The 27,175-nt window shown below is 34.7% G+C and overlaps 1 protein-coding gene and 2 pseudogenes across 1 annotated transcript in view; 1 reads left to right on the top strand and 2 right to left on the bottom strand.

Moving 5' to 3' along the window:
• The window catches only part of LOC107707600 (low-density lipoprotein receptor-related protein 2-like), a 129,243-nt gene extending 113,170 nt beyond the window's left edge, over positions 1 to 16,073 (top strand). The window contains exons 62-79 of the mRNA XM_016511677.1: positions 2,178 to 2,300; positions 2,420 to 2,548; positions 2,705 to 2,836; positions 3,914 to 4,045; positions 5,270 to 5,413; positions 6,706 to 6,871; positions 6,997 to 7,125; positions 7,467 to 7,687; positions 7,761 to 7,940; positions 9,301 to 9,420; positions 9,650 to 9,740; positions 10,612 to 10,679; positions 10,893 to 11,010; positions 11,957 to 12,083; positions 13,576 to 13,683; positions 13,791 to 13,907; positions 14,136 to 14,207; positions 15,364 to 16,073. Coding sequence (XP_016367163.1) covers positions 2,178 to 2,300; positions 2,420 to 2,548; positions 2,705 to 2,836; positions 3,914 to 4,045; positions 5,270 to 5,413; positions 6,706 to 6,871; positions 6,997 to 7,125; positions 7,467 to 7,687; positions 7,761 to 7,940; positions 9,301 to 9,420; positions 9,650 to 9,740; positions 10,612 to 10,679; positions 10,893 to 11,010; positions 11,957 to 12,083; positions 13,576 to 13,683; positions 13,791 to 13,907; positions 14,136 to 14,207; positions 15,364 to 15,534 — 2,348 coding nt within the window. The 3' untranslated portion in view covers positions 15,535 to 16,073. The remainder of the gene's footprint in view (positions 1 to 2,177; positions 2,301 to 2,419; positions 2,549 to 2,704; positions 2,837 to 3,913; positions 4,046 to 5,269; positions 5,414 to 6,705; positions 6,872 to 6,996; positions 7,126 to 7,466; positions 7,688 to 7,760; positions 7,941 to 9,300; positions 9,421 to 9,649; positions 9,741 to 10,611; positions 10,680 to 10,892; positions 11,011 to 11,956; positions 12,084 to 13,575; positions 13,684 to 13,790; positions 13,908 to 14,135; positions 14,208 to 15,363) is intronic.
• A 2,994-nt stretch (positions 16,074 to 19,067) lies between these two features.
• Positions 19,068 to 21,384, bottom strand: LOC107707606 (11-cis retinol dehydrogenase-like; annotated as a pseudogene).
• Positions 21,385 to 21,660: 276 nt separating this feature from the next.
• Positions 21,661 to 25,981, bottom strand: LOC107707599 (17-beta-hydroxysteroid dehydrogenase type 6 pseudogene; annotated as a pseudogene).
• Between the last annotated feature and the right edge of the window lie 1,194 nt (positions 25,982 to 27,175).

Here is a 27,175-nt window from a genome sequence, read left to right as displayed (position 1 = left end):
TCAACAGCGTGTGAAAACGACAGTGAGGGGGAAAAACATCTTTAACAATGCAATTATTGGAACAAAACAAAAATAAATACATTTTTACACAACGCGCTTCAGTTTTCAGAGGCATCCAGTCACAGGAGAATAAAACACTTCAGAAGGCTTCAGGGCTAAGAGTTGAAAGACTGTAGATACTCGGGAGAGATCAGACTAGTAGACAGCGAAATGTTCTGGATTTCCATTCACTGCCCCTAATTACACAATTTATGATTCTAAATAAAAGAAACAATTACAAACATGCAAACAGAAAAGGCATAATTGCGGCTGTGTCTTTGCCATGCTGCCTGGAGACGTTTCGTTTGACTGAACTCTGTTCTCAAGTGACTGGGTCCTTAAAGCTGTTGCGTCGCTTTAGACCAGTGGTCACCAACCTTTTTAGGTCCAAGATCCCTGACCTCGGCCTTTATGAAAGACAAGATCTACCTATTGAAGAATTGATAGAAAACGACATCCCAGATTGTACTTCAAATTTTAGGCCTTTTACTTAGTATTTTAATTAGTGATGACGCGCTCATAGCTGATTCAGAATTCAGATTTTCTTTTCTTTCTTTCTTTCTTTTTTTTTTTACTAGCAAATTGGATTCTGATACTGATACTGATTTTTAAGCAAATTTATTTATTGGCTATTTGCTTTATAACAAACAAACTGGCTTTAAACAAAAATATCTAGCCATTTGAAATTAGAGGCAACCACTGCATTTTAATCATGATCTGCACGGGCAGTTGTTTTTGATTTGATTTAGATTAATTTCAGGATTAACAGAATGGACAGAATGGTCTGACTTTAGGTGTTATTTATTTATTTGCTACATAAAACATCTGCACGAAGCAGGTCTGAACAGCAGGTCTGAATGAGACGCACTCTCTGACAGCAGGTGGCACTAATGAACAGGGTTGCCAGGTTTTTCGCAATAAAACTAGTCCAATCGCGTTTCGAGGAGGGTTCGCCTGTAAAAATCGCATTCCGGGGGTAAAATACACGTTTTTCGGCGGCGATCTTCCAGTAAAATTCACATTCCAGGGACTAAATATCACGTTATTGGGGTCGCTTCAACCCGCGGACATGAACAACAACCCGCGGCAACAGTGTTAAAGTAGCCCAATTCCGCAATATAGCGTTTCCTTGTTTACCGCTGTAAACAAAGCAGAATTGTGCTTTATACGGAGGAGAAGAAAATGCCATTGCCATCGAAGACAGTTCCCTTCAGTGATACATTAATATAACCCCATAAATGTAATGCATTTTTGTACTTATTTTACTTTTTTTTTTCGGGATCTACTGGGACAGTGATAAAGATCTACGATCGCGATCGACGGGTTGGCGACCACTGGTTTAAATGGTTTAAATATTGCTCAGACATATAATAATAATTATTGTAATTTAATTTTAATTACATTTTTTTAACATTTCGTTAGAATTATTGCACTTTCATATAAGCACAAATCGAGAGAACATCAACTCCAGTGTTGCCAAGTGTGCGGTTTTCCTGCGAAATTTTTTACACTGTTGCGGCGGGTTGTTTTTTTAGTCTACATGTTAAACAATCCTCCTCTCACCCCTGTGAGAAATAGAATGCTGGGGGGACAGCAGAAAAAGACATGATTGGGCTAGTTTTGATTATCAGTTGGGCAGGTTTTGTTGCATGGACCTGGCAACCCTGATCAACTCACAGATTTAGTCACAGAAAACAGCACAATCGACTGAAAGTAAACAGTCTGGCTGTATTACACTTTTATTTGAGCAGAATATCTCAGTTGCTCAGCTCCAACTTAAATGTTTGCAGGTGTTTTCAGCTCATCAGCGGTATATCCATAATGTAGAGAGAGCACATGTGCATGGTTGCCAGGTTGGGATGATTAAGTAAACCACTGGGCAAAACATTTAGAGAAAAGCTCTAATTTAAGATCTATCAATCTATCAATTTATCAATCTACACATCCATCCATCTACCCATCATTATATACATCTTGTATTATCTAAATCATATTGTCTAAATCATCATCTTTGTAAACCTTCTTTTTCTAATATAATTTGTATAATATACATCAGCTAAATAACCTAGTAAAATCCAACTTTTGGCATTTTAGATGTGGAACAAAGTGCACAAACGTCATGTTTCTTGTCTCCTCAGTGGACATCTCATGTGATCCTCCTTTCCGTTTCCGTTGTGATAACACCCGCTGCATCTACAGTCACGAGCTCTGCAACTCTATAGATGACTGCGGTGATGGAACCGACGAGAGGCCGGAGCATTGTGAGGAACAGTTAATAGATAGTTAACCATATGTAGTATTTACCTAATTATACCTTTTAAATTCCCTAAATTCTATTGAAACTAGTAAAGCACCCTGTTTTGTGTGAATGGTTCCTCAGGTGTGACTCCCACACATGGGCCCTGCTCTGCAGACGAGTATAAATGTGGGAACGGTCAGTGCATTCCTCTGCAGTACGCCTGCGACGACTATGACGACTGTGAAGACCAGACCGATGAACTCGGCTGCTGTGAGTTTTGTTCATTCACTCACCCACACGTTGTTTCTTATTTTCTTTCTTGAGTGAACAAACATGGATGAAGCTCCAAGAAAGACAAAAAGCTTAGAGGACTAGATCCTGTTTTCCTGCACGTCTTTGTAACATTTCTTCGTCTGTCTCTGTTAGACTATGGCCATGGGCGCACATGCAGTGAGAATCTGTGTGAGCATAACTGCACGGATTTGTCGACTGGGGGCTTTATTTGCTCCTGTAGAACTGGATATAAACCCAACCCGGAGGACAAGAACACCTGCGATGGTTTGTGAATCATCTGAATACTTTCTTTATTAGAAGACCTCAATATTTACAGTAAAACGGGCTTATAGTGGTACTCCGGAAGCCAATCAGGACAACAGGCACTGCTGTAGGGGCTCCAGCGACTGATCTTCAAACCCAAGTCAAGCCACATTTATCTATAAAGCGCTTTATAAAATACAGATTGTTTCAAAGCAGCTTCACTGAAATAAACAGGAAAATAACACTTGCAAAATTCAGCAATAATAAAAAGACTTTAATTTTAGCTGTAAAGATCACTACAGAAGGCAGTTATCATTATTTAGCTCCGATTAGTTCAAAAACAGTGTCAATGTTTCAAAGTTCAACAATTATATAAAAAAATCAATTTAGCTATAAGCAGCTCTACAGGTACAATAGTACCATTATTTAGCTCAAGTTAGTTCAGTGTTATTTTAATATAACTGACATACTATTATAGTTTATATTAATATGTTGAATTAGTTTTTATTTTTTGTATTTTCCATTTTAATGTTCACTTGAGTTAAAAGATTTTTTTTGGGGGGGGAAGGGTTTGTCATTTTTATTGTTTATTTTTAATAATAATAATAAATTATGTAGTGTGTGTGTATATATATATATATATATACATTTAGTTATTTTAGTACATCAATTTAAACTAAATTAAAATGAAAAATATTGCGACAACTAACTGAAATAATTTTTTTAAAAGTTTAGTTTTTTGTATTTTATTTTATTCCAGTAAACATTTGTTTTATTTCGAGTAACAAGAATGTTTTTGTATGGTTTTAGTTTTCATTTTAGTTTAAGTTGACTATAATAACCCTGGATTCAATTCAGTTCACTGACAGTGTCGATGTTGGAAAATTCCTCAATCATGAAACAAATTTGATTCAGCTATAAACCAGCTCTACAGAAAACTAGTGATATATTTTTCTTTTATTCCGTCCTTTGCATGGACACTTTTCTGTCTGCATGAAAGCAACACAAGAAGTGTGTTCTTGTATAATGTTACCACAGCGTTATGAATTGAAATGCTTCCTGTATGTATAATGTGAGGTGTTTTCTGCTCATCTGCAGATGTGAACGAGTGTGAGATTTACGGGACATGTCCACAGCTGTGCAGGAACACTAAGGGCAGTTATGAGTGTTTCTGCGCTGAAGGGTTTCGATCAGTGGGAGAGCAGCTGGGAGTCGAATGCGCTGCTGAGGGTGAGGCCTGTGGTTTATTACTTCTCTTTTTTTTTACATTTTACAGCCTCCTGCTCTTTCTTTATACCATTCTTTCTTTCTCTGTTTCTTATATATCTGCCTCTTTTATCGTTGTCATATTTAGCATTCTATTTTAAATATTCTAAAATGCTACATTATAATTTTCCTGCATTTTAAGATATCATCTTTAGGCCAGATTCAAGCAGCATTGCATGTGTCCTTCAGGGAGAAGGCAATCCCATAATGCACTGCGGCAAGCTCAACTGAAAAAAAAGACGAGAGAAACGTTAATTACAAATATAAATATTTTATTTTAAATATAAATATAATTTATTCAGTGATGAGTATAAAAAAATCAGAATGACTGAAAAAAATTTTTGCCATCAAATGTATATTCAAAAAAAAAAGAACAACAAAATATTACAAAGCATTTCAAAAATTGACTGAAAATTGACTATTTTATCCAATATTTGTATGTTTAACGTTGTAAACTTTCATTTTCTAATATAATTTGAATGGCATCCCTTACCAAAAAGAAGTATACTTCAAGTTTATTTTTAAAGTTCTTGTTGTTTCGGTTTCTTCTTCACCGCTTGTGTTTTGGATATTCTGTACAGAAGATGTGTAATAGCGCCTCCTACCATTTAACAATGAAACCATGGATTCCCGGAGCACAAGTATAGCTAAAATTTTTCTAAGTATAAGTCAAGTATACTTAAACGTCATTCTAAGTATATTTCTGAGAAGTACATAAAGCACATTTCTGAGAAGTACATAAAAAGTAGACTGAAAGTATACTTTCCTATTTTTAGTTATAAAAGATATCAGATATAATGCAATAAAATGCAACTTTTTATGTTTTTTTTTTTAGTAGCGAGGTGTTAGCTTAGCAACCTGCTAATGCTAAATGCGAATGCTCTATTAATTTGATACATATTTATGCTCATACAGAAGTCACTTTCAAACCAAGCAGCTTTGCGTTGGTCAAACCTAAATGGGGAAATCTTTTACCCTCGTGCAATATTTCTGATTGTGTAAATTCCTATTTAAATGACTGGATTTTTGCCTGTGATAATTCAACAAACAATGGTAAATATGAACTCACCTGTAGCTACAAATGTAGGCAGCAATTCAAGTAACTAGGCTTTAATAACGTCACAATTTAACGTGTCACTTGCTCACTCTTCTGTTGTTTCTTTTGCTCCCTGTGTGTTTTTTTCTCAGGAAATCCTCCCGTCTTGTTATTGCCTGATAACGTGCGGATCCGTCGATTTAATCTCTCATCGGCGCAGTACTCAGATTATGTGGATAATGCAGAGCACATTCAGGCACTGGACTACCTGTGGGACCCAGAAGGCCTCGGTCTAAGTAAGACAATATTCACGGGATATCTCATCTATTATGACACATATGTTTAATGTTTCAGGCAGATGTAGCACAGGGAAGCACAATTTACAGCACAATAGAGCAGAACTATGGTTATTTTGGTATTATTTGTATACTATTGTAGTACTTATTCATGTTTTGAATTAGCCTTTATTTTTATATTTTATATCAGTTTTTGTATATCAGTTTTCATTGTAATTTTCATTTTAATAACTTTATCTCCTTTTATCATTATTATTTTATTTTCTATTTAGCTTTAATTTATTTTTATTTGTTTTGGTTTTAGTAATTTTATTACTTCAACTTCAACTTATTTTACTGAAGTACTTTAGTACTTCAACTTAAGCAGCATTTTATTTTTATTTTCAAATTTTCATTTAGGTTTTAAGGTTAAGTTTCCTTCTAATATTTGTGTTTTATTTGATTTCAGCTTTCAGCTTCATTTAATGAAAATTATTTTTAATAGTTTTAGTTCAAAAATAATAACACTTAGCGTAGAGAAATGTTTGTATTATTTATATACTATTATAGTTATTATTAATATTTTGCTATTATTATTAATAGCTTTTATTTTTGCATTTTTAGTTTTCATATTCAGTTTTAGTCGTTTTGTCGTTTTTATTATTTTTGTTATTTTTTTATTAGTTTTTTTGTTTGTTTGTTTTAATAGTTTTAGTTAAAAAATAATAACACTTAGCGCAGAGAAACTTTTGTATTATGTATATACTATTATAGTTATTATTAATATTTTGCTATTATTATTAATAGCTTTTATTTTTTCATTTTTAGTTTTCATATTCAGTTTTAGTCGTTTTTATTATTTTTGTTATTTTTCTATTAGTTTTTTTTGTTTGTTTGTTTATTTATTTATTTTAAGTAATTTCAGTACTTCAACTTCAACTTACTTTATTTCATTTAGTTGCAACATTTCAAATTTTGTAATGTTTATTTACGTTTAGGTTTTCATCTAATATTTATATTTTATTTTATTTCAGTTAACAAAATTTTTTATTTTTTTTTAGTTTTAGGTTAACAATAACAACACTGAGCAAAACAAGAAGTTTCTGGAAATTAAAAAAAAATCCATCTCGGATCTGGTTGGTTTGGTTTGTGACTTGAACTCTTTACTGAAGTATGTTTTGAAATTCCTGCCAAACCAACCAAAGTTCCTGAAAACATGATCACTGTTGCACTGTTGTATTATTGTGTTTCTGTAATCAGGTTATGTATTCAAACTGAAGCATAATTTGACATTTCTGAAAATGATTTTTCAGGTATAGTGTACTGGACAGTGTTGGGACGAGGCTCAGAGTTCGGTGCGATTAAGAGGGCCTACATGACCACGTTTGATGACCATGGAAATAATCCTGTAAAGGAGGTGGACCTGAACCTCAGATACATCTCCAGCCCTGACGGCATCGCTGTGGACTGGATTGGAGGGTACGTGAAATACTTCTCTAAACGTTACTGTACTTGAGCTCTGATGCAGATTGTCTAACTGGTTACTGGGACAGTTCCAGAGAAATAAAAAGTCCTTCTGCTATGTGTTTTGTCTTTTCCATTAGCCATATTTACTGGACAGATGCTGGCACTAATAGAATCGAAGTGGCAAAACTGGATGGACGTTACAGAAAGTGGTTAATTCACAGCGATCTTGATCAGCCAGCCGCTATTGTGGTCAATCCTAGTCTAGGGTAAGAATATGAATATATAACTGCTCATTTGAGATTAAAATACTGTATATTAAACTATATATTTACTGTATTTTGGGATTAAATATAGTAAACAGCCTCGAGGGATGGCATGGTTATGACATTTTTAAAATTGTGATTTTTAGGTCTTGGAAAAGTCATGGAAATAAAATTAATACATCTTATAAAAATAAAAAAATCTTAAGCACTTATCTAATAATCACAAAACAACTTACAATATAATTGAAAATTCATTGATCATACGGTGTGGGAACTCTGATTCTTCAAAACTCATACTGTTGTTGTCAATAATGAGCATTATTTTGTGCATGTATCTGTTATAGTAAGATGTTCTGGACCGACTGGGGCAGAAAGCCCAAGATTGAGACGGCGTGGATGGATGGCCAGCACAGAGAGGTGCTGTTAGATGAAGATCTGGGCTGGCCTACTGGTTTAGCTTTGGACTACCTGAATGAAAACCGCATCTACTGGTGTGACTCAAAAGAAAACATCATTGAATCGATGAAAGTGGACGGAACAGACCGGCAAATCATCATATCAGGAGGTGAGACATCGGAGCAATACATCCCAAAACTGCTTTTGACTGGCCAATGTTCTCACGTTTGTTGTTATTGCAGACATCGGTCACCCCTACAGTCTGGATGTGTTCGAGGGACACGTGTACTGGACGACTAAAGAGAAGGGAGAAGTGTGGAAAAAAGATAAGTTCGGGAAAGGAGACAAGGTGAAGGTGTTGACCATAAACCCCTGGCTGACTCAAGTACGCATCTACCAGCAGCACCGACACAACCACTCGGGTGAGACCGGGAATCCTTACGTCTCAATACATTACTACATTGTGCTGTGTCAAGTGAAACAAATATTATATGTGACCCTGGAGCACAAAACCAGTCTTAAGTCGCTGGGGTATATTTGTAGCAATAGCCAAAAATACATTGTATGGGTCAAAATTATCGATTTTTCTTTTATGCTAAAAATCATTAGGATATTAAATAAAGTTCATTTTCCATGAAGATATTTTGTAAATATTTTCTCAATATTTAGATTTTTTTGCACCCTCAGATTCCAGATTTTCAAATAGTTGTATCTCGGCCAAATATTGTCCTATCCTAACAAACCATACATCAATGGAAGACTTATTTATTTAGCTTTCAGATGATGTATACATCTCAATTAAAACAAATTGACGCTTAAGACTGGTTTTGTGGTCCAGGGTCACATATTGTATTCTAGTATGAATAGTTTTATGTCACACTGACAGTATATCACAATATAGTTATTTAGTTAAATTTAGTGAAAACATTGTTGTGTTAAAGCCTATATTTGGATAATTCATTGAATAAAATACTACACAAATAAGGTAGTTCATTTTCATATCATCTCATTTATTTCCCCTTTTTATATTTGTTTTGATGGAATATTATTTTTAAAAATGTATGAATTATGAATCGGTCAGTATTTAATACCTGATTTACAAAAAAGACTTGAAATTAAAATGGATAGTTATGAACCTTAATTCTGGTTTTTAGTGCCTTCTTTTTTATCTTTTAATGTAATATTTTAATTGGTATATGCTATATTAATTATTATGGTTTTAGTGCCTTTCTTCTTATCTTTTAATATAATATTTTCATTTTCAAATATTGTATTGAAAATAAAAGTAAAGGCACTAAAAAACAGAATAATTAAGATTTATTTTATGTTTTTGAAAAAAGTCACTTTTGCTCACGAAGGCTGCGTTTATTTGATCAAAAATACAGTTAAAAAATATAAATTTTGCTAATATTTTTGCAGTTTAAAAGAATGGTTTTCTTTTTTAATGTATTTTAAAATGTAATTTATTGCAGTTAGACATTATTTAATACCTGATAAGGCTTGCAATTGATATGGCTATGCATTTTATATATATAAATGAAAAAAAAAATTATATATATATATTAGCAATAAATGACTTATATGTCTAAATAGGTCTATATGGTCATGATAGTGGTTTTGCATTTGTCATTATACACAATAACAACTGTGTAGAAACCACATCTGAGGTGAATTAAGCTGAATGAAAGTGCCAATTCCTCAGTTCCTTTTCACCGCATTTCTTTTAGCCAAAGATAATTCCTGTAATAGTAATAGTAAATCACCGTTCACATTCTCTTGCAGTGCTCAACCCCTGTCAGAGTGTCTGCAGTCACTTGTGTTTGCTGCGGCCGGGTGGATACACCTGTGCCTGTCCGCAGGGCTCCACGCTGCTCGCTTTCAACAAGAATGAATGTGATGCCGGTAAGAGATGAACAGATGCCCACTGCTGTTAGTTTATGAGAAGAGCTGACTGGCTACATTGCATCCCATCAGTCCATTTCATAACATACATGCATGTGCTGCTACTACTGCATGTTTTCATTATTATCGTGGTGTTTTGACTTCAGTGCATTGATACTGAGATAAAAGTGAGTGTTTGATTACATTGTGGCTGTGTTGCATTCATTCATGGCGTGCCTTGCACCTGTAGCCATTGAGGCAGAGGTGTCCATGCCGCTTGCATGCAGATGCATGAACGGAGGAACATGCTACACTGATGAGGGAGGCCTGCCGAAGTGCAAGTGAGTGTGAACGCTAGTGTAGAGCATCACAGCCGTTATTTAAAGGGCTCATATCATGAGGAATCATATTTTCATTGACATTTTAAGAGATGTGTTCATTGTTCTATGACAACTTGCTGGAACTTTTAGAACTTAGTACTTCCACCCCAATGAAAAAAGGCTATGTAAAAAAGACTAATTAAACTAAGCTGCTAAAATGACTGATGTCAGATATATGAATAAAACAATACAAATGGTGTATATATATATATTTATACATACTGTACATACCTTCATATAAACCTATTATAATAAATATGAAGTATAGGCCTATGAAATGTTAACAATGCTATAATTACTCATTTTATCATCAGAAATTGAAAAAAAATCTATTTAACGGATGCATCAGTATCTATATTGATATAGGTGATACTTCCCACATGTACATGGTAGTATGTATAGATAGATAGATAGATAGATAGATATTTAGTGATCAATGACTGCTGCAATATTTAATATGAACTCATAATAATTTAATCATTTAAATATTTTAAAAATTATTACATTCAAATTACATTTTTAAAAATTACAATTTGTTTGAACTAAGCTTCTGAAATGACTCGTTCTGAACATTAGCAACATATAAATACATCTGAAAGCATGAACACATGTAGCAATGGTCCAAAATCGAAATGATTATTTCTGGAAAAGAAACTATTAACATTACAAATGTACACAAGGTAAAAATGTAGTTAAATAAACTGTTTAAAGATGCATGCTGTGACCCCTTTATGGACATGGAATGAAATTATTATTTATTTTTAGAATAAAAGAGAAATTGGTTTTGTCAGTGTCAGATTGTCTCTAACAGGTCAGTGTTTTTGCTCCTCAGGTGTTCATACGGATACTCGGGTAGTTACTGTGAAATGGGGAAGTCTAGAGGTGCTCCTGCAGGGACAGGTAAACAAACCCTTACTTGTTAATTAGTTATAAAAATGTTTCATTGTAAGTGTTGAGTAAACACTCTTACTCACGGTTGTAACATGTGATGCTGTTATTTATCCACTCTGGTTACTCTAACCAGCTCGTTCAGCATGTTAAATTCAAATGAAGAGTAGTGAGACTGCACTCATATGTCTTACATACTGTGTGTGTGTGTGTGTGTGTGTGTAGCTGTGACCGTCCTGTTAGCAGTGGTTATTATTCTGATTACTGGAGCTCTGGTTGTGGGAGTTTTCCTCAACTACAAGCGCACCGGCTCTCTCATCCCGTCAATGCCTAAACTACCCAGGTACAACACAAACATGCCACTCAACTACCTACAGTTGAGCTGAACCATAAAGCCTCGCTTAAAAACATATGACTTCACTTTAACCAACCGGTCTTGATGTGCTTTTAGTGGATGTATGAACAGCATATCTATTGTAAATATTATGAATTATTTTGGCGATTTTGTTGCTTGAAAAGTGCTTATTTCCTTAAAATAAATGCCACTTGGTTTGATATTTTGCTCATCATAGCCAAATAAATGACTTGAGTGTCCAAATACACAACCGTTCAGAATTTTGCGTTAGCTAAGGTTTTTAAATGTTTTTGAAACTCACCAAGGCTGCATTTATCTTATCAAAAATAGTTAAAAACAGTGATATTGTGAAATATTATTGCAAATTAAAATAACTGTTTTCTATTTGAATATATTAATTTATTCCTGTGATCAAAGCTGAATTTTTAGCATCATTATTCCAGTCTTCAGTGTCACATGATCCTTCAGAAATCATTCTAATATGCTGATTTGCTGCTCATGAAACATTAGTATGATCAATTTTGAAAACAGTTGTGCCGCTTAATATTTTCGTGGAAAGTGTAATGTGTTTTTTTCAGAAATCTTTGATGAATAGAAAGTTCAAAAGCATTTATTTGAAATAGAAATATTTTGTAACATCAAAACAACATCTAGTTAAAAATTTGTAGGTTGCCGCCTACTAAAGTTAACTTACTGCATAGGCTCTGTTATATTGAATATTCATATTTGTCATATTTGCAATTAAGCAACATCTTCAATATTGCGATGGATTTAATCTGCTTTTTATTTCTCTGTGAAGTTCCATGTCATTAGATTAGATCAAAGAGAGCATTAAAAGATGCTTTTGTGTCTCTGATCAGCAAAAGCAGTTTTTGAGTTGGTGTAATTTTCATGTACCAATTTTTTTTCTCCACTGTTTTTCTGTTTCTCTTAGTCTGAGCAGCCTGGTGAAGTCGGCAGACACAGGAAATGGAGTGTCGTTTCATTCAGGTGACAATGTCACGATGGACCTGGAGCCTCAGACTCTGGGAGTGTCGTTCATCGACAGGGCCATGCAGCTGGTAAATGTGCTCTTTTGTGCTGAATTAACAGTAATTTATGACTCCTGGATCGTTAAGTGCACTCAGCACATTTTTCTTGACTTATCTATGAGGCGTTAAATCCCTGGTTGACCTTTTGACCCCAGTGTTAATGTTATCATTTCCATGACTTATAAGTGCACTAGTTTCTAATAGGATTCTGCTGTATCATTAATCACAATGAAAACTTTAGGCTAGAAGATTCTGTTAAAAGTAGTCATCGACCGATCAAATGAGAAAATGACGGTAATTAAATCAGTGATACGAACAGCTTGTAACACTCCAAAGAGAAAGGAAAAAATGAAATCGCATCATATGACCCCTTTAATGTTAATGGAAATGATAGGGTAGGCTCTTTTGCAAAAGTTTGGAGTCAGTAAGTGTTACAAAGAAATTAATGCTTCTATTCACCAAGGATGCATTAAAGGAGACATATTATGCCCCTTTTTACAATATGTAATATAAGTCTCTGGTGTCCCCAGAATGTCTCTTTAAATGCAAATGAGCTGCTGCTCCCCGCCCCCTGATTGATTATCATGTTTATCGCGCTGAAATCATGCGTTTTAAACAATATTAGTTTAAACTTCTGATATATGGTTTTCTGAGTGCTCACGTACAGAAAGCGGCTGTCACAGCATGTGAGTACTAAACTAAGTTCTCATTCACACACACGTTCACATTAAAAACACACATGAGTTTCAAAAACAGTCAGTTATGTCTGTGAAGGTAAAAAGCTGGGAAATAAACCGCATGTTTATTTTAGATCAGCGTGGCAGCGTAATATACAGTAAATAAATCAATAAATCCACTGCTCTGTTGCTGGGACTCTAAATAGTGTTCTGTGAGGGACCTGATTATAGCACTTAAAACCTGGAAAAGTCAGATTTTCATGATATGTCACCTTTAAATTGATCAAAAATGATAGTAAAGAGATTTATAGTTACAAAAGATTTATATTTGAAATAAATGCTCTTTTTTGAACTTTCTGTTTTCAATATTAATAATAATAAGAAATGTTTCTTGAGCAGCAAATCTGTATATTAGAATGATTTCTGAAGGATCATGTGACACTGAAGACTGGAGTAATGATGCTGAAAATTCAGCTTTGATCACAGGAATAAATTACATTTAAAAAGATATTCAAAAAGAAAACGGTTACTTCAAACTGTTATAATATTTTACAATATTACGGTGTATACTGTATTTTTGATCAAATACATACAAAAGAGACATTCAGAAACATTACAAAATCTTTTGAACAGCAGACGGCTTCTGTTTATTACCAAGTGAGCATGGTTATCTGCTGATAATCTCAGATTTAAGTGCCCAAAATATTGACCGATTTAATTGATGTGGCTGATATCAGTCTATAGCTAGCTGTGGGCTGTAGCATTGATAAATAACAACTACTGAAAATATTTATGTAAGACATTTTCTTTGTGTCTTATCCGAATTCTCTGTTTTTCATTATTAGGATGAGAATTTCGCAGACTCTGGTAGGCAGCCAATCACATTTGAGAATCCTCTGTACTCGACTGCAGCCGGCTCAGCCAGCGATCCAGCAGTAATACACGCTACACAGGTATACTTGCTTCTAGAAACCCTCTCGACACTGCTTACAGTATAAATCAAACCTTTTCCACCTGAGCGGGTCTTGTGTTGAGTTTTGTGTTTCTGTGCTTCATACAGGTCACTGTGAACATCAGCGGTGACCAGGTGGAGAATAACTTCTCAAACCCTACATATACCGCTCATGAACAAGCAGTGGAGGTGAAGAGCGGAGCTGCAGAGCAAACGACCACACAGGTGGGAGCATCTGAACAATTGTCCACAGTTTAGCCATTATTTCCTGTGGTTTCTCCATCATGTGACCATGTTGTATTTTATTTTATTTTTTTATTTATATATACTGTATATATATATATATATATATATATGTGTGTGTGTGTATATATATATATGTATATACTGTGTGTGTGTGTGTGTTTTTTTATATATATTTTTTTATTTTTTTTTTTTTTTTTTTTTTTGCAGGAGTCCAAATGGAGTTTCTTTAAAAGAAAACTGAAGCCAAGCACAACATTTGAAAACCCTACATATTCAGAGGTGAGTAGCAAGTCAAAGGCAACTTCAAATATTACATCGTGATTGTTTTTATTGCAGGAAATTGAATATTGACCACATTTCTATGCACATTAAAATTTAGATTAATATTTGCCATATTTATGTAAACATTGATTTATAACTTAACTTCTCTAAACAAAACTAATAAGGAGTGAAACAAGAAACCGTTGTGAAAAGTCAAGCAATCAAGGACATTTTGTCATTAAGCAGACACATTTTTTTAATCACAATCATTTTGTCATAGAAGCCAATATTTATAATACACAATGGAAAGTTTATAGCAAGATTAGTACATAAGCTAGAACATAAATGACATGCAGAAAAGAGAAAGACATCGTTTAATCGATAAATATTAAAAAAGCAACAGAAGTCAATATAAAGTCCGACAAAAGAGTCACATGACCTACATTCCATAGTTTATTCCAGTCTTCAGGGTTATTATCATTAGCTAAAATTAAAACTAAAACCATAAAAAAATTATCTCTTGAAATAAAACAAAGATTGCCTGAAATAAAATATTTTAAAAATTTTGTATATGCTATCATAGCATTTATTTTAAAAACATTTTTTGTATGTTTTCAAATTAATTTGAGTAACTTTGCCCTTTTGTCATTTTATTAGTTTTTTGTTTTTAAATATTTCTTTTTTGCTTCAATTTATTTCGCTTTTCGTTGTAGTAATTTTAGTACTAAATGTATTTCATTTCAGCTACTTGCCAAGGCAACAATTCTCATTTTCATTTTTGTTTTTACTAAAATAACTAGAACTAAATAAACTAAAACTATATAGAAAAACTAATAAAAATAACAGAATTACTAAAGCTTTAACTAAAATTAGCATGAAATCAGAAAACATAAAAATGAACAACTATAATAGAATATCAGCCGTATTAAAATAACACTGGCGCTTCTGTGTGCTTTTGTCATTAATCAGCTCATTAAACCTCCTTCAAGTACAGCACTTAATTACTAAAATGCATTGTAATAAACCATCAGCAGTATTTCCACATGAGAGACAGTAACTGTTCCAGTAGCAGTAACAGCATGTAAATGCTATTTTTTGGGTCTTGATGTGAGAGTGATGTGCATGTGTTCACTGATACTAATGTTTAAGTTCACATCATCATTGTTTGTGTCAGATGCAGGATGAGCAGACGCATGGAGCTGCAGACGCCAGCTCTTCATCACAGCCGTCTCCTTTCGTTCCTCCTCCCAAACCCCAGAAGCGAGAGAAACTCGGCGCGTATTCACCGACGGAGGACACCTTCAGAGACACGGCCAACCTGGTTAAAGAGGACAGTGAAATATGACCATCACACACACACACACACACACACACATGGGAAAATACAAAGAAACATCCCTTGCACAGAATCTATTTTTATATGCAGCCTGCATACGACAGAAATCAATTTAAGATTATTTTTGAAACAAAAAAAAGTATAGATGAGAATAGATGAAATGTTTGTATAGTCTACAGGAAAGAGACTTTGCCTTCTGATATTTTGTATGCCAATTCACGTTGTATGATTCTTTTTTATTATTATTGTAACGTCATATTTGTATATCTTTGCACTGATGCTGCTGAAGGAGAATGTTATGAATATTTTGTACATTTGTAAATTGAAAAGATTTTGTTTGATGATATCCTCTGGTCAGATGTTATTTTGAAATAGATTATTACTTATTCCTGGAGATTCGCACACACACACATACATATGCCAGCGATACTGAGAAAAGTGCTTTGAGAGCCCTCTGAGACTTTTGCCATTTGAGCTGATTCTTCTTAAAGGAACAGTCCACCCAAAAATGAAAATTCACCCTCAGGCCAAGATGTAGATGAGTTTGTTTCTTCATCAGAACAGATTTGGAGAAATGTAGCATTGCGTCAATTGCTCACCAATGGATCCTCTGCAGTGAATGGGTGCCGTCAGAATGACAGTCCTTTTGTACATTTGTAAATTGAAAAGATTTTGTTTGATGATATCCTCTGGTCAGATGTTATTTTGAAATAGATTATTACTTATTCCTGGAGATTCGCACACACACACATACATATGCCAGCGATACTGAGAAAAGTGCTTTGAGAGCCCTCTGAGACTTTTGCCATTTGAGCTGATTCTTCTTAAAGGAACAGTCCACCCAAAAATGAAAATTCACCCTCAGGCCAAGATGTAGATGAGTTTGTTTCTTCATCAGAACAGATTTGGAGAAATGTAGCATTGCGTCAATTGCTCACCAATGGATCCTCTGCAGTGAATGGGTGCCGTCAGAATGAGAGTCCAAACAGCTGATAAAAACATCACAATAATCCACACCACTCCAGCCCATCAGTTAATATCTTGTGAAGTGAAAAGCTGCGTGTTTGTAAGAAACAAATCCATTATTAAGACATTTTTTAACTTCAAACCGTTGCTTCCTAATTCATAATAACACTTCCTCCCGTGCAAATTTTTATTTTTAGGTGAATAATTTTTTTAATCCGTTTTCACAACTGAGAAAACACAATGCATATGAATCACTTATGTACATATACCTCATCTGTGGAACGGCCAGATTCGAGAAAAAGAGCACAGTACTATTAAAGGAATAGTTCACCCAAAAATGAAAACTCTGTAATTATTTACTCACCTGCTCCAAAAACAACCATAAAAGTATCATAAAACTTGCTCAGATGACTTGTGCATTATATTTTAAGTCTTCTAAAGTTATAGTTTTTATAAGGAACTGACACCGAATTGCGTGAAAAAGAGCTGATTATTTTCCACATAATAACAGCATATGGGGTTCAAGTGACATCAGGGTGAGGAAATAATGTCAGAAATGGTAAACTACTCCAAATATGAGATCCAGAGAAAGCGACTCTAAAAAATATGATGATGCAGTGACATATTCTGCTGTAAACACATTTTAATAGAAGTAGAAGACACACCACTTCTGTTTTATATATTCAAATAATACTTGAAATGTATATGCATGTGATTATGACTGTGATATCTGGAGATCTCTGATGTCCCATCAGCGTTTCAGTGGCTTTTCATATTTACTTTCCCATCTGATGGAAGTGCATGGGCAGTGAAGTCAGTATATTTTAAATGATTTTGTATATTAATGAATATTATGAATTTATTCATCTTGACATGCTGATATGTGACTATAGAAAGGAACTGGAAACAAATTAATGCTGCTGTGAAAAATCAAATAAATTTGTTTTTATAAGAAATGTTCCAGTTTTTTTATGTACAAGAGATATACATACACACACACACACACACACATACACATATATATATATATATATATATATATATAGTCCATCAATATTAAATTAAAATTATTTTTATAATCTAGAAAAAACAAGGAAACCCTCTTTTTCCGTATGGTTTTAATGAGCTAAATGATGTGGGTTGGGTTAATTAGTGAAGACAGGTGATACTAGTTACAGAGAAGCCTTTAAAAACTCTCCAGAAGTTGGTGTTGACTGATAGGATTGAGGAAATGAGTGTGTGTGAGTGAGGAGTGATTATTAGGAGTGTGTGTAATGTGAAAAAAAAAAAAAAAAAGGAAGATGATATTTTGATTACGTTTTGGGAGGTCAGTGAGCTGCTTGATGGAGAGCTTTGAGATCTATGCTCTTGGTTCTCTTCAAGCCTGTTCTTCACTCTTTGCAAAGGCTTTTTTTTTTGCTGCACAGTGATGCCATAGAAGATGAACCATTTCTGGTTCCCCCAAGCACCTTTAGTGAACCGTTCTTACAAAAAAATAAAAATACTTTTTCTCTCTCTTAGCGTAAGTAACAGCCTTTTTCCAATATAAAGAGCCTTTTGTGCAATATAAAGGCTTTACGGATGTAAAAGGTTCTTCATGGAACCATCAATGGCAAAAAAGAACCATTATTTTTAAGTCCATTTGGAGTCATTCCTTGAAAGCACATTACCCATCCAAATGCTCGGTTTTATTTATTTAAAAGAAAAGTTCAGATTAAGTAAGTTAAGTCATGATTTTAAAGTCTAGGTGAAACTATATTGTTTTCTGTGTTGGTACGTACATCCAAGTGTAATGGATTATTAAAAAAGAAATAACTAAAAAATGTTGGTTTTATGTATGGGTTGTTGATTTGATGTTGAGATGTAGGTGTTGGACTCAAATTGGAGGCAGGTGAATGTGAGCGTAGGGTTTAAGCAAACTAAATGATTGGAGAAGTCTCGTCTTCATCAGAATATCCATTTATGACATTTTTCTTAAAAATGACACGGTCAAACTTTTTATTAAAAAAATACACATACATGAACGAATCAGTGTGTTGTGGGACACCAAAGGGTGCTTTATTTATGGAAAATGCAACAATGCATAAAATGTATTTTTAATTTCATTATTGCACTGCCCTGCATCATATTTGCTGAATGAAATCCATTACTTTTCTTACTAATTTTGAGATGCTCATTGCAAAAAAATAAAAAATAGTGCCTGTTTTGCTCTATATGTCACTTTCTCACAAAATATGATGCATTTCATAGCATTTTTGCTTTCAACAACCATTTGTAAGGTGAAGTCGTCTTGTATTTTCCCCCTAATCAGCAGAAAACTTGCCACGAAGACATGATTCCCATCGTCCTCTGAGTCAGTTTGCAACCATTTGTTCAATTCTCAGCCCATTTTCACATAAGAATGATTCCAAAGACATTATTTTATGCCTAATTCAGATTTTTCACATTTTCCACTATTTTGCAGTTTGATGATATGAACTTTTGACATTTGACTGCTTTGCATGATGGAAAGTTTTTAATGATATTTTCGAACTCAGCATCATCAAATTCGGTAATATTAGGCCTTTTTTTTTTTTGCAAATCAGCAGAATTGTTTTTCAAGATGCAGGGCTGTGTAAAAATTGTTGCATACAGCAATCCGTTTCAAAGACAAAAATTCACAAAGATGCTTGTCTTGATATGTTGAGCTGCAGTGCCGTTTTCAGTAATTTTTGTAGAATTGTTCAGCTCTCCTTCGTGGAAGGCATTATAATGTTGGTGAAGATGTCTGCTATACATGTAGGCAGGTACGAGAGGGGAATCCAGAAGACTGTAGTGTGTTTGGGGATAACGTGCTGAAAGAGCGTGTTGCATGCATGACGTCACTTTGGAAAGGTCACTACTGGCCAGAATCTTCATGGAGAACTCCTGCAACTTTATATCTGGAGGAAAAGGTTGAGAGAAGTGCAGAGATGTCACATTGTTGTGAGTCAAGTATCATGTGTGTCATTGGATGAGCATGTTTGCATGAACTATACCTTTAAATGCATCATGATATAAATCTCCAAATTCTAAAGTAGTGTTGCATGAAATCTGCATTGATATGTCACCAGAAGCACTCACAGTCCTGCAGGTATGAGTCTCCGTAGGCTCTCCTGACCTCTGTTGGGAGGTTGCTCCACCGTTTCTTCAGATCATCTTCAGTGAGGCTCAGATCTGTTACTTGTGTCTTGAAGAAGCCTGGTTCAGTGATACTTCCGTTCACTCCAAAGTGCATCATATCTCTCCTGATATCAGCAAGAGAGAATAAAATGATTTTAGATACATTATTATTATTAGACATTGAAGTAAAGATGCAAATCTCAAAGAAGTTGAAGTATGGGCACGGTTTAAAAGTTTTACTCCGTGAAATGTCAAAGTGATTCAAGGTTAACTTCAGAAAGACTGACGTTGTGGTGACTGATGACCATAGTTAGAAATTGATTTTTTGGCTTTTTTAAATGATAGTCAGATGATAAGCTTGTTAGTGTGACGAGTGGGGGCAAGGCCGAGAACCGTGGGAACGGAGCGAGGTCGGTGGAGTAATTGATGATGAGCGACACCTGCACCACTCACCGGTCTCGAGTCCCACGGAGGAGCTCCGGAAGGATAAAAGGAGGAGTGACGACAGTGAAAGACGAGAGAGGACCAGGCCTGGATTTTATTTTGTGTTATTGTTCTGTTTGTGGATGCGAGGGGCTGTCGCGCTGTTTTGTGTTTATTTTATTATTAAAGTTTTCTTTGAGCGTTCGCCGGTTCCCGCCTCCTTCTTCCCGAACTACAAACGTTGTTACAGTTAGCAATATAAAAGAATAAATGTTATTTTTATTAATTTTAAAATATTTTTATGTTTTATGTATTTTATTTATATTTGAATTCATTTATTAATTTATTTCAGTCCTTATGACCTGTGATATCTGTACTTTTGTAGTTTGTAGCTAAACTGTTTGTTGCTCACCAATGGATCCTCTGCAGTGAATGGGTGCCGTCAGAATTAAGAGTCCAAACAGCTGATAAAAACATCACAATAATCCACACCACTCCAGTCCATCAGTTAATGTCTTGAGAAGTGAAGAAAGAAAGAAAGAATAGACAAATACAAAGAAGATTAACCATGGTTTTATAGTAAAAGTGTAACATTGGAGGACTTTTTCATTGGAGGAAGTGTTATTATGGATTATGGATATTCTGGCCAGAAGCTGGTTTAAAGTGAAAACATCTTAATGATGGATTTGTTTCCTACAAACAGCTTTTCACTTCAATAGCGTCGTGTGGATTATTGTGATGTTTTTATCAGCTGTTTGGACTCTCATTCTGACGGCACCCATTCACTAAAGAGGATCCACTGGTGAGCAAGTGATGCAATGCTACATTTCTCCAAATCTGTTCCCATGAAGAAACAAACTCATCTACATCTTGGATGGCCCGAGGTGCATGAGTAAACTGTCAGCAAATATTGATTTTGGGGTGAACTATCCCTTTAAGGTCAAAGGTCACTGAAGTCTGCAAACAAACATGTCAGGCGCATTATGAGGAAAGTATGTGGTTCTATAATAAATGATGCAGCTGTGGTATGAGAATGGCATTTGGCTGAAGATGCTCCTCCAGGTCAACTAAAAGCGCTTGTCCAAGAGTTGCAGATTTATGAGTTGGTCTGAGGGCTGTGTGGTCGTCAAAGTGCCTGTATCTCGGCTTTATCTCTTGCTGTGCTTGACTCGAGCTGGCACCCTATCTGACTGTCCGTCTCACCTCTCTCCCCGGTCTCGCTGCGCTCGCGCTGTCGGTAACATTGAGCAGAAGCGTCTTCCGTCTGGGGGAGGCACCAGGTTCCGTGAGACACGCGGCGAGTAAGTGAACACCCCGCCGGTGTTACGAGATTTTCAGTTTCCGAGATTTTCTGTTTCAGTGGGCGGAGCATACATGAATATTTGTGCAACGCTGTAAAATATTTACCTTTTTAAAAATATCCCATTAAACCTGCTGAGATACAAAGAGCGTGAACTGAAATTCTCAGTTCCACTTGGTTCCACGCGCATGTCCGGGAAACTCATGAATATTCATGTTGGCTCCGCCCACTGAAACCGAAAATCTCGGAAACTGAAAATCTCGTAACACCGGTCGAGCTGCCGCGCCGCGAGGTGTCCGAAGCCGCTATCGCAGCCCGTCACCAGGACGTGTTCCTCGTGAGTCTCGGAAGAACCAGACGGCGGCGACGAGCGCGAGAACGGCCAGAGAACCGCAGCAGCACAGCAGATCCGCGCAGAAGAACACCCGCGGGTGGAGACGGGTGAAGCTGTGCTGAATAAACATCGACCTGGTTCTGTGATGATGTACAAAACTAAACAATTCCATGTAGACTTTTCAGGCAACATTTTTTCCTTCCATTTACTAGATTTGAGAAATACTCAATAATATGTTGAATGTGTATGTGAATATCTAATAATATGTTATTAAAGCAAAATATAACTAAAAAAGATTTACTAGACATGCCCATGACTTAATTCATGGACATTTTTTAATTCCAAATTTTTCTTACCCTTAGATATTTACCACGGTAAATGCAATTGTAATTACAAAAACACTGTGACATTGGTGTTTGACCCCACTTTCATCAATCAGTCAATAAATAATGGCAGAAATATTTGAAAATCTTAAACATTAATTGTAGGTGTGTATAATATGTATTTTCTTTATGTATTTATATTTTACATTTATTTATTTTTATTTAGATTCATAATTGTATTTAGATGTTTTTTTATTTATACGTTTATTTATAGATTTTTATTTTTAAAATAAATGTATATAATATTTAGATTTTATTTAGAATTTTATGTGAATATTTTTTTATTGTTTTTCTTTTTTTATTTGTATACATTTTAAGCAGATTTTATGTAGATTTATGCATTTATTTTTTTATATATTATTGATATATATATATATATATATTTTTTTTTTTTTTTCAGGTTAATTTTAAGAGATAGTGTTTACATTCTCACCTGAACAAAGTCCAGAAGGACCTAGAGAACAAGGGTACTTTATTAACTTTAAAAGAAGAGACAAGAGAGCAAAAGCTGTGATAAATAACACAACTGATGTTGTATCGAAAGGATCGATCCTCACATAAAAATATCGATTCTAAAGTGCATTTTTTAACCATTAATTTTATTTACTTATGAAGAAATTCGGTATGTAAAATAAGCTTCTAAGTGGAAAAATAGAAGTAATATGACAGTGTAAACAAAAAAGGCCTATGAAATGTTAAAAAACATGGCTTTAAAATCAAATATTAAGCGAGTATAATTACTGATTATATATTCTTTTAATTTAAAAGATCAGTTTAGTTTAGAGGTACCGATATCGATGATACTGGGCTTGAAAATATCGGTATCGGATCGAAAATAAAATAAGAGGTATCGCCCATCCCTACTGAATTTGTGTTGCTGGCAGATCAGTTTGTGTTCAAATCAGGTTGTGCTACTGTGTGAAAGTTTATACGCATAAACTTCCATCGGGACTGACCACATTAAAATTATAGTGCACAACCGTGCACTGGTTGGAGAAACACAAAAAAGTGGAGAAACACAATAACGTTACAATGTCTGGCTGTCTGATTGTCACAAAAAAATAAAAAATAACGCTAAAAACTTTTACATTTCGATAAAAAATTAAGCACATATAAGATCTTTACGATTCTTTGCATTATTTTTATGACAATTAAGCACGTTTTCTTTAGATTCTCGTTGGTTTACAAAACAGTCTTCATTACCTTAATGCAAAATTATTTTTTTCATAATTTAATACAACAATATTCCTCCATTAAATCATGCATTTAACACCGTATTTTAGAGTATAGAATATTTGCTAGAAACTAAACACTTATAATTTAATTTGTTTAATGCTAAACAAAAACGTAATTGTATACAAATCATTCAACAGCCACTAGGTGGCGTCGCAACTATAACGGTATGTTCCCCTTCTAGGGAACTCGCGCTGCATCCTCTAGAGGACACTATGGGGAATGGAATGGCCACTCAGCCATGCCGCGGTGCATTCCTGTTAGCCTGGTGAGAAAGGGGAACGTCTCGGGTTACGCATATAACCATAGTTCCCCGAGAGGGAACGAGACGCTGCGTCCCCTTGCCATGCCTATTCTCCATAGTGTCCGCTAGAGGACGCAGCACGAGTTCCCTCTCGGGGACTATGGTTATATGCGTAACCCGAGACGTTCCCCTTTCTCACCGATTTCACTGTTTCACTGATTTATTGCAAAAATAATTTCTAGCTTTGAACCCTGAAATATTAACAAATCACGCACACATTAAACCCTACTATGCTTTATACATGAATGAAATAAAGACACAAATTACCTGATCATGTTCAGAATTGACTAACGTACCATGACTAGTGCAGTTGTCAATACTCCTTCACTGTGAAATCCAGTAGATCTTGTTTTTCCGAAACCCCGATTCTCACTCCTGTGCTGATCCCGCTGCGCAGAAGAGCTCAAGGGCCACAAACCGACTCCGGGGTCAAAGGGCACCACAAGCGATGAACATCACTGAGGTTGTGCAATATACCCTATGGCCTAGTTTGGCTTCTACACATTCATTACTTGGTTTCTTTGGCCATGTTATACTGTAGCTGTGGTCAAAATATGTGGTGAAATGACACTTTTGACAGGTTCTGATTTAGCTGATTGAATAACACATGCTTCTCAAGTGTGATGCTGGTAAGGTGATGGTGTAATAAAAGTAACTCTGAGTGTTATATCAATCTTTTAAAGAAATGTATTCAATTCTGTGCTTACATAATCATATTACTGGTTTAATATTCTCTCAAGAAAGTTGAGATATTTTGGAGATAATGAGAGGATATTTATACCGGAAAAGTTTGAAATGCTGTAAAATTAAGGAAAAATATTTCTTTGTGATCTAGAAAATCATACAGGAAAAATTAAACTCGCCAAAAATGTTACAGAAAACATTTTAAAAATTTGTTTTTATTTCTATTCAATATTATAAAAATGTACAATAAGGTTTTAATTGATTCACATGTGGGTCATTCTATAATTAGGGTACTTTTCATGTCCATTATTGATAATTATAGTTTTCTAACAATTTTCTTCAGAATTACCATATTTTATCCATTAAGAGAATACATACTATAATATCGCACAAATATTTTGTGCACGCTGTTTTTCAGTTTGCTTGAGAATGACTTTATGTCTATTAAATTACCGTTTTTGCAGTGTCCGCTTTTTGAAATGAGTGGGCCTTGAGTTCAAAATAATGCGTAAAGATGTTAAAGTCAAGATTCTCTGTATTAAATTTATTTCTACAATCTAAATGCCTTAGAAAAATTGAGTTTAAAAAATATTGAGATTAAATTAAATTTTCACTCAAATAAGAAAATATTTAATTTTACTCGATACTAACCAGACGTCCCCTGAAAATGAAAAAAAAAAAAAGGTTTATTCCATCAATATGCTGCATAGGTGCAGCATAGAGAAGTGGCTGTTTATGCTTACAGAACTGAAACTTTTGGTTTAACAGCATTTATATATATACAGTGGGTACGGAAAGTATTCAGACATTTATTTGATTGAGAACTAAACCAAAATTAACTGACAAATAATGAGACTTTATGACTGCATTTGTTACAAACTGGTTATTAATATCATCTAAAGTTTCTGGAAATACCCATATATTGTGCATGTCTAAGCTATATATTATGCATTACCACACACATGTATTGTGTATAGGATAACATGCATTTATGATCAAATGTCCAATTAATGAATGATCAATTAAATGAATTTCTTTACATTTTAATTTTACTTTTTAAATCAAATCTTGCATAAAAGTTTTTAAAGGCATCCATTTAAAATCAGGAATTAAATTAAAATTTTATTCTTAATTTCTTAACGTTTTAATGAAGTCTCTTATGTTCACCAAGGCTGCATTTATGTGCTCAAAAATACAGTAAAAACAGTAAAATTGTGAAATATTATTACAATTTAAAATAACTGTTTTCTGTTGTAATATATTTCAAAATGCAATTTATTCCTGTGATGCAAAGCTGAATTTTTAGCAGCCATTACTCCAGTCTTCAGTGTCAAATGATCCTTCAGAAGTAAAAATTACTTTCTGTGACATACCCTTCTCTCCCACCAGGGTTTTAATGGTGTCTGCGGCTTTTTTGATGCTATAATTATTGGTCACGTCCAAATGCAGCGTTGTGAGTTTGTCAGAGCAGCACTTCTTCAGCTCAACTTCTCCCTTCTCCGTGTAGCAGCCAGCGATGACACGGAAACCCTTTGTGTCCAGGTGTGTTTGGCCAGAAGATTCCCAAAACCTGTGTCACAGCCTGTGATGAACACAAACTTCTCCGATTTATTGGGAACTCGTCCCAGTTCTCTGAACCACCGATACACATACAACAAGACTATGAGACCTACAATGTACAGGAACATTTCTGCAAAAGAAAATGTATTTGTTTTCATAAGAAAAGATGACCAGATTCATGCAAACCCTCCCAAAAGCAACAAAAAAAGATATGAAAGAGAGCGCATGTGGTCAAAGCTCCACTCTTAAAGTACACGACCTAGTGAACCATTAACTTTTTCTCTTATGATTGTAGATCACTGCAAACAGTATGAAGGAAAAATCCAAGAAAAATCCAAATTAAACCGCATAAACACATTTCATTACACCAAATACACAAAATAATGTTCTTTTTAGCAGCATTATATGACCCCTTTAAAATAAAGATAAATACCAGTATATGATAAATAAACGAATAATAATAATGTTTGTCTGTTTCTTTATCTTTTCAAATTGGATAACTGTGCAAGTAAATGTCGTGTGATTGTGAAACACATAGTAGCCACTTTCCAAATCGTGAATTAATCGTTCGTTTGAGTCGGATCTCGTCAAAGAATCAGTTGAACCGGTTCACACAAGCCTGTTCTAGTACACCCCCAAAACAAAATCAAGACTTCGTAAAAGAGCATAATAGGACCCCTTTAAAGGATTCATTGACGAATCGGGCTGAATCGGTCGCCCGTTTCTGGAGTCAACAATTCATTGAATCGTTTATTTCGAACAAAACCGAATCGGAATGAGCCGAGTAGCGAAGTGAACTTGTAGATAGAAACAATGTAAAACAAATGTCAATAAAGTAGACCTACTTTGATTTTGAATATTACAAGCATTTGGGGTGAACTGGAGAGAAAGTAAGTAAACATTTCTCAAATAAAACGTGCTGCAATGATTGCAACTTGATTGTTTGACAGTTTTATCAACGCACACACACTTGGTTTTATAAAATGTAATTTATAACGCGCAAAAATGTGTATTCGAAAGATGTGCGTGCAGCGTTGATTATTGAAAAAGGTTTGAAACGACATATTATTAATGAGCTGAATCATGGCTGCAACAAATTAAACTGGGGCACATTAAATTGCAGTAGCCTAAATGTTATAATATCGTAGTATCAAGATTTAGATTTTTTTTAAAAAGCTTTTAGAACACGCGACATCGGATGTCGGGATCACGTGATTGCGTTCGAAGTAAAAGAACCGCGGAATCTGATTTGAACCGGTTCTGTCAAAATGAACTATTCGAAAGAACCGATTCCCGGAAAAGAGTCAGTCGGACTTCGCTTC

This window comes from Sinocyclocheilus rhinocerous, unplaced genomic scaffold, assembly GCF_001515625.1.
Source record: "Sinocyclocheilus rhinocerous isolate Xijiao unplaced genomic scaffold, SAMN03320098_v1.1 scaffold2400, whole genome shotgun sequence".
Lineage (NCBI taxonomy): Eukaryota > Metazoa > Chordata > Actinopteri > Cypriniformes > Cyprinidae > Sinocyclocheilus > Sinocyclocheilus rhinocerous.
Note: the sequence above shows the minus strand (reverse complement) of the source record. Positions and strands in the feature narration are given on the sequence as shown.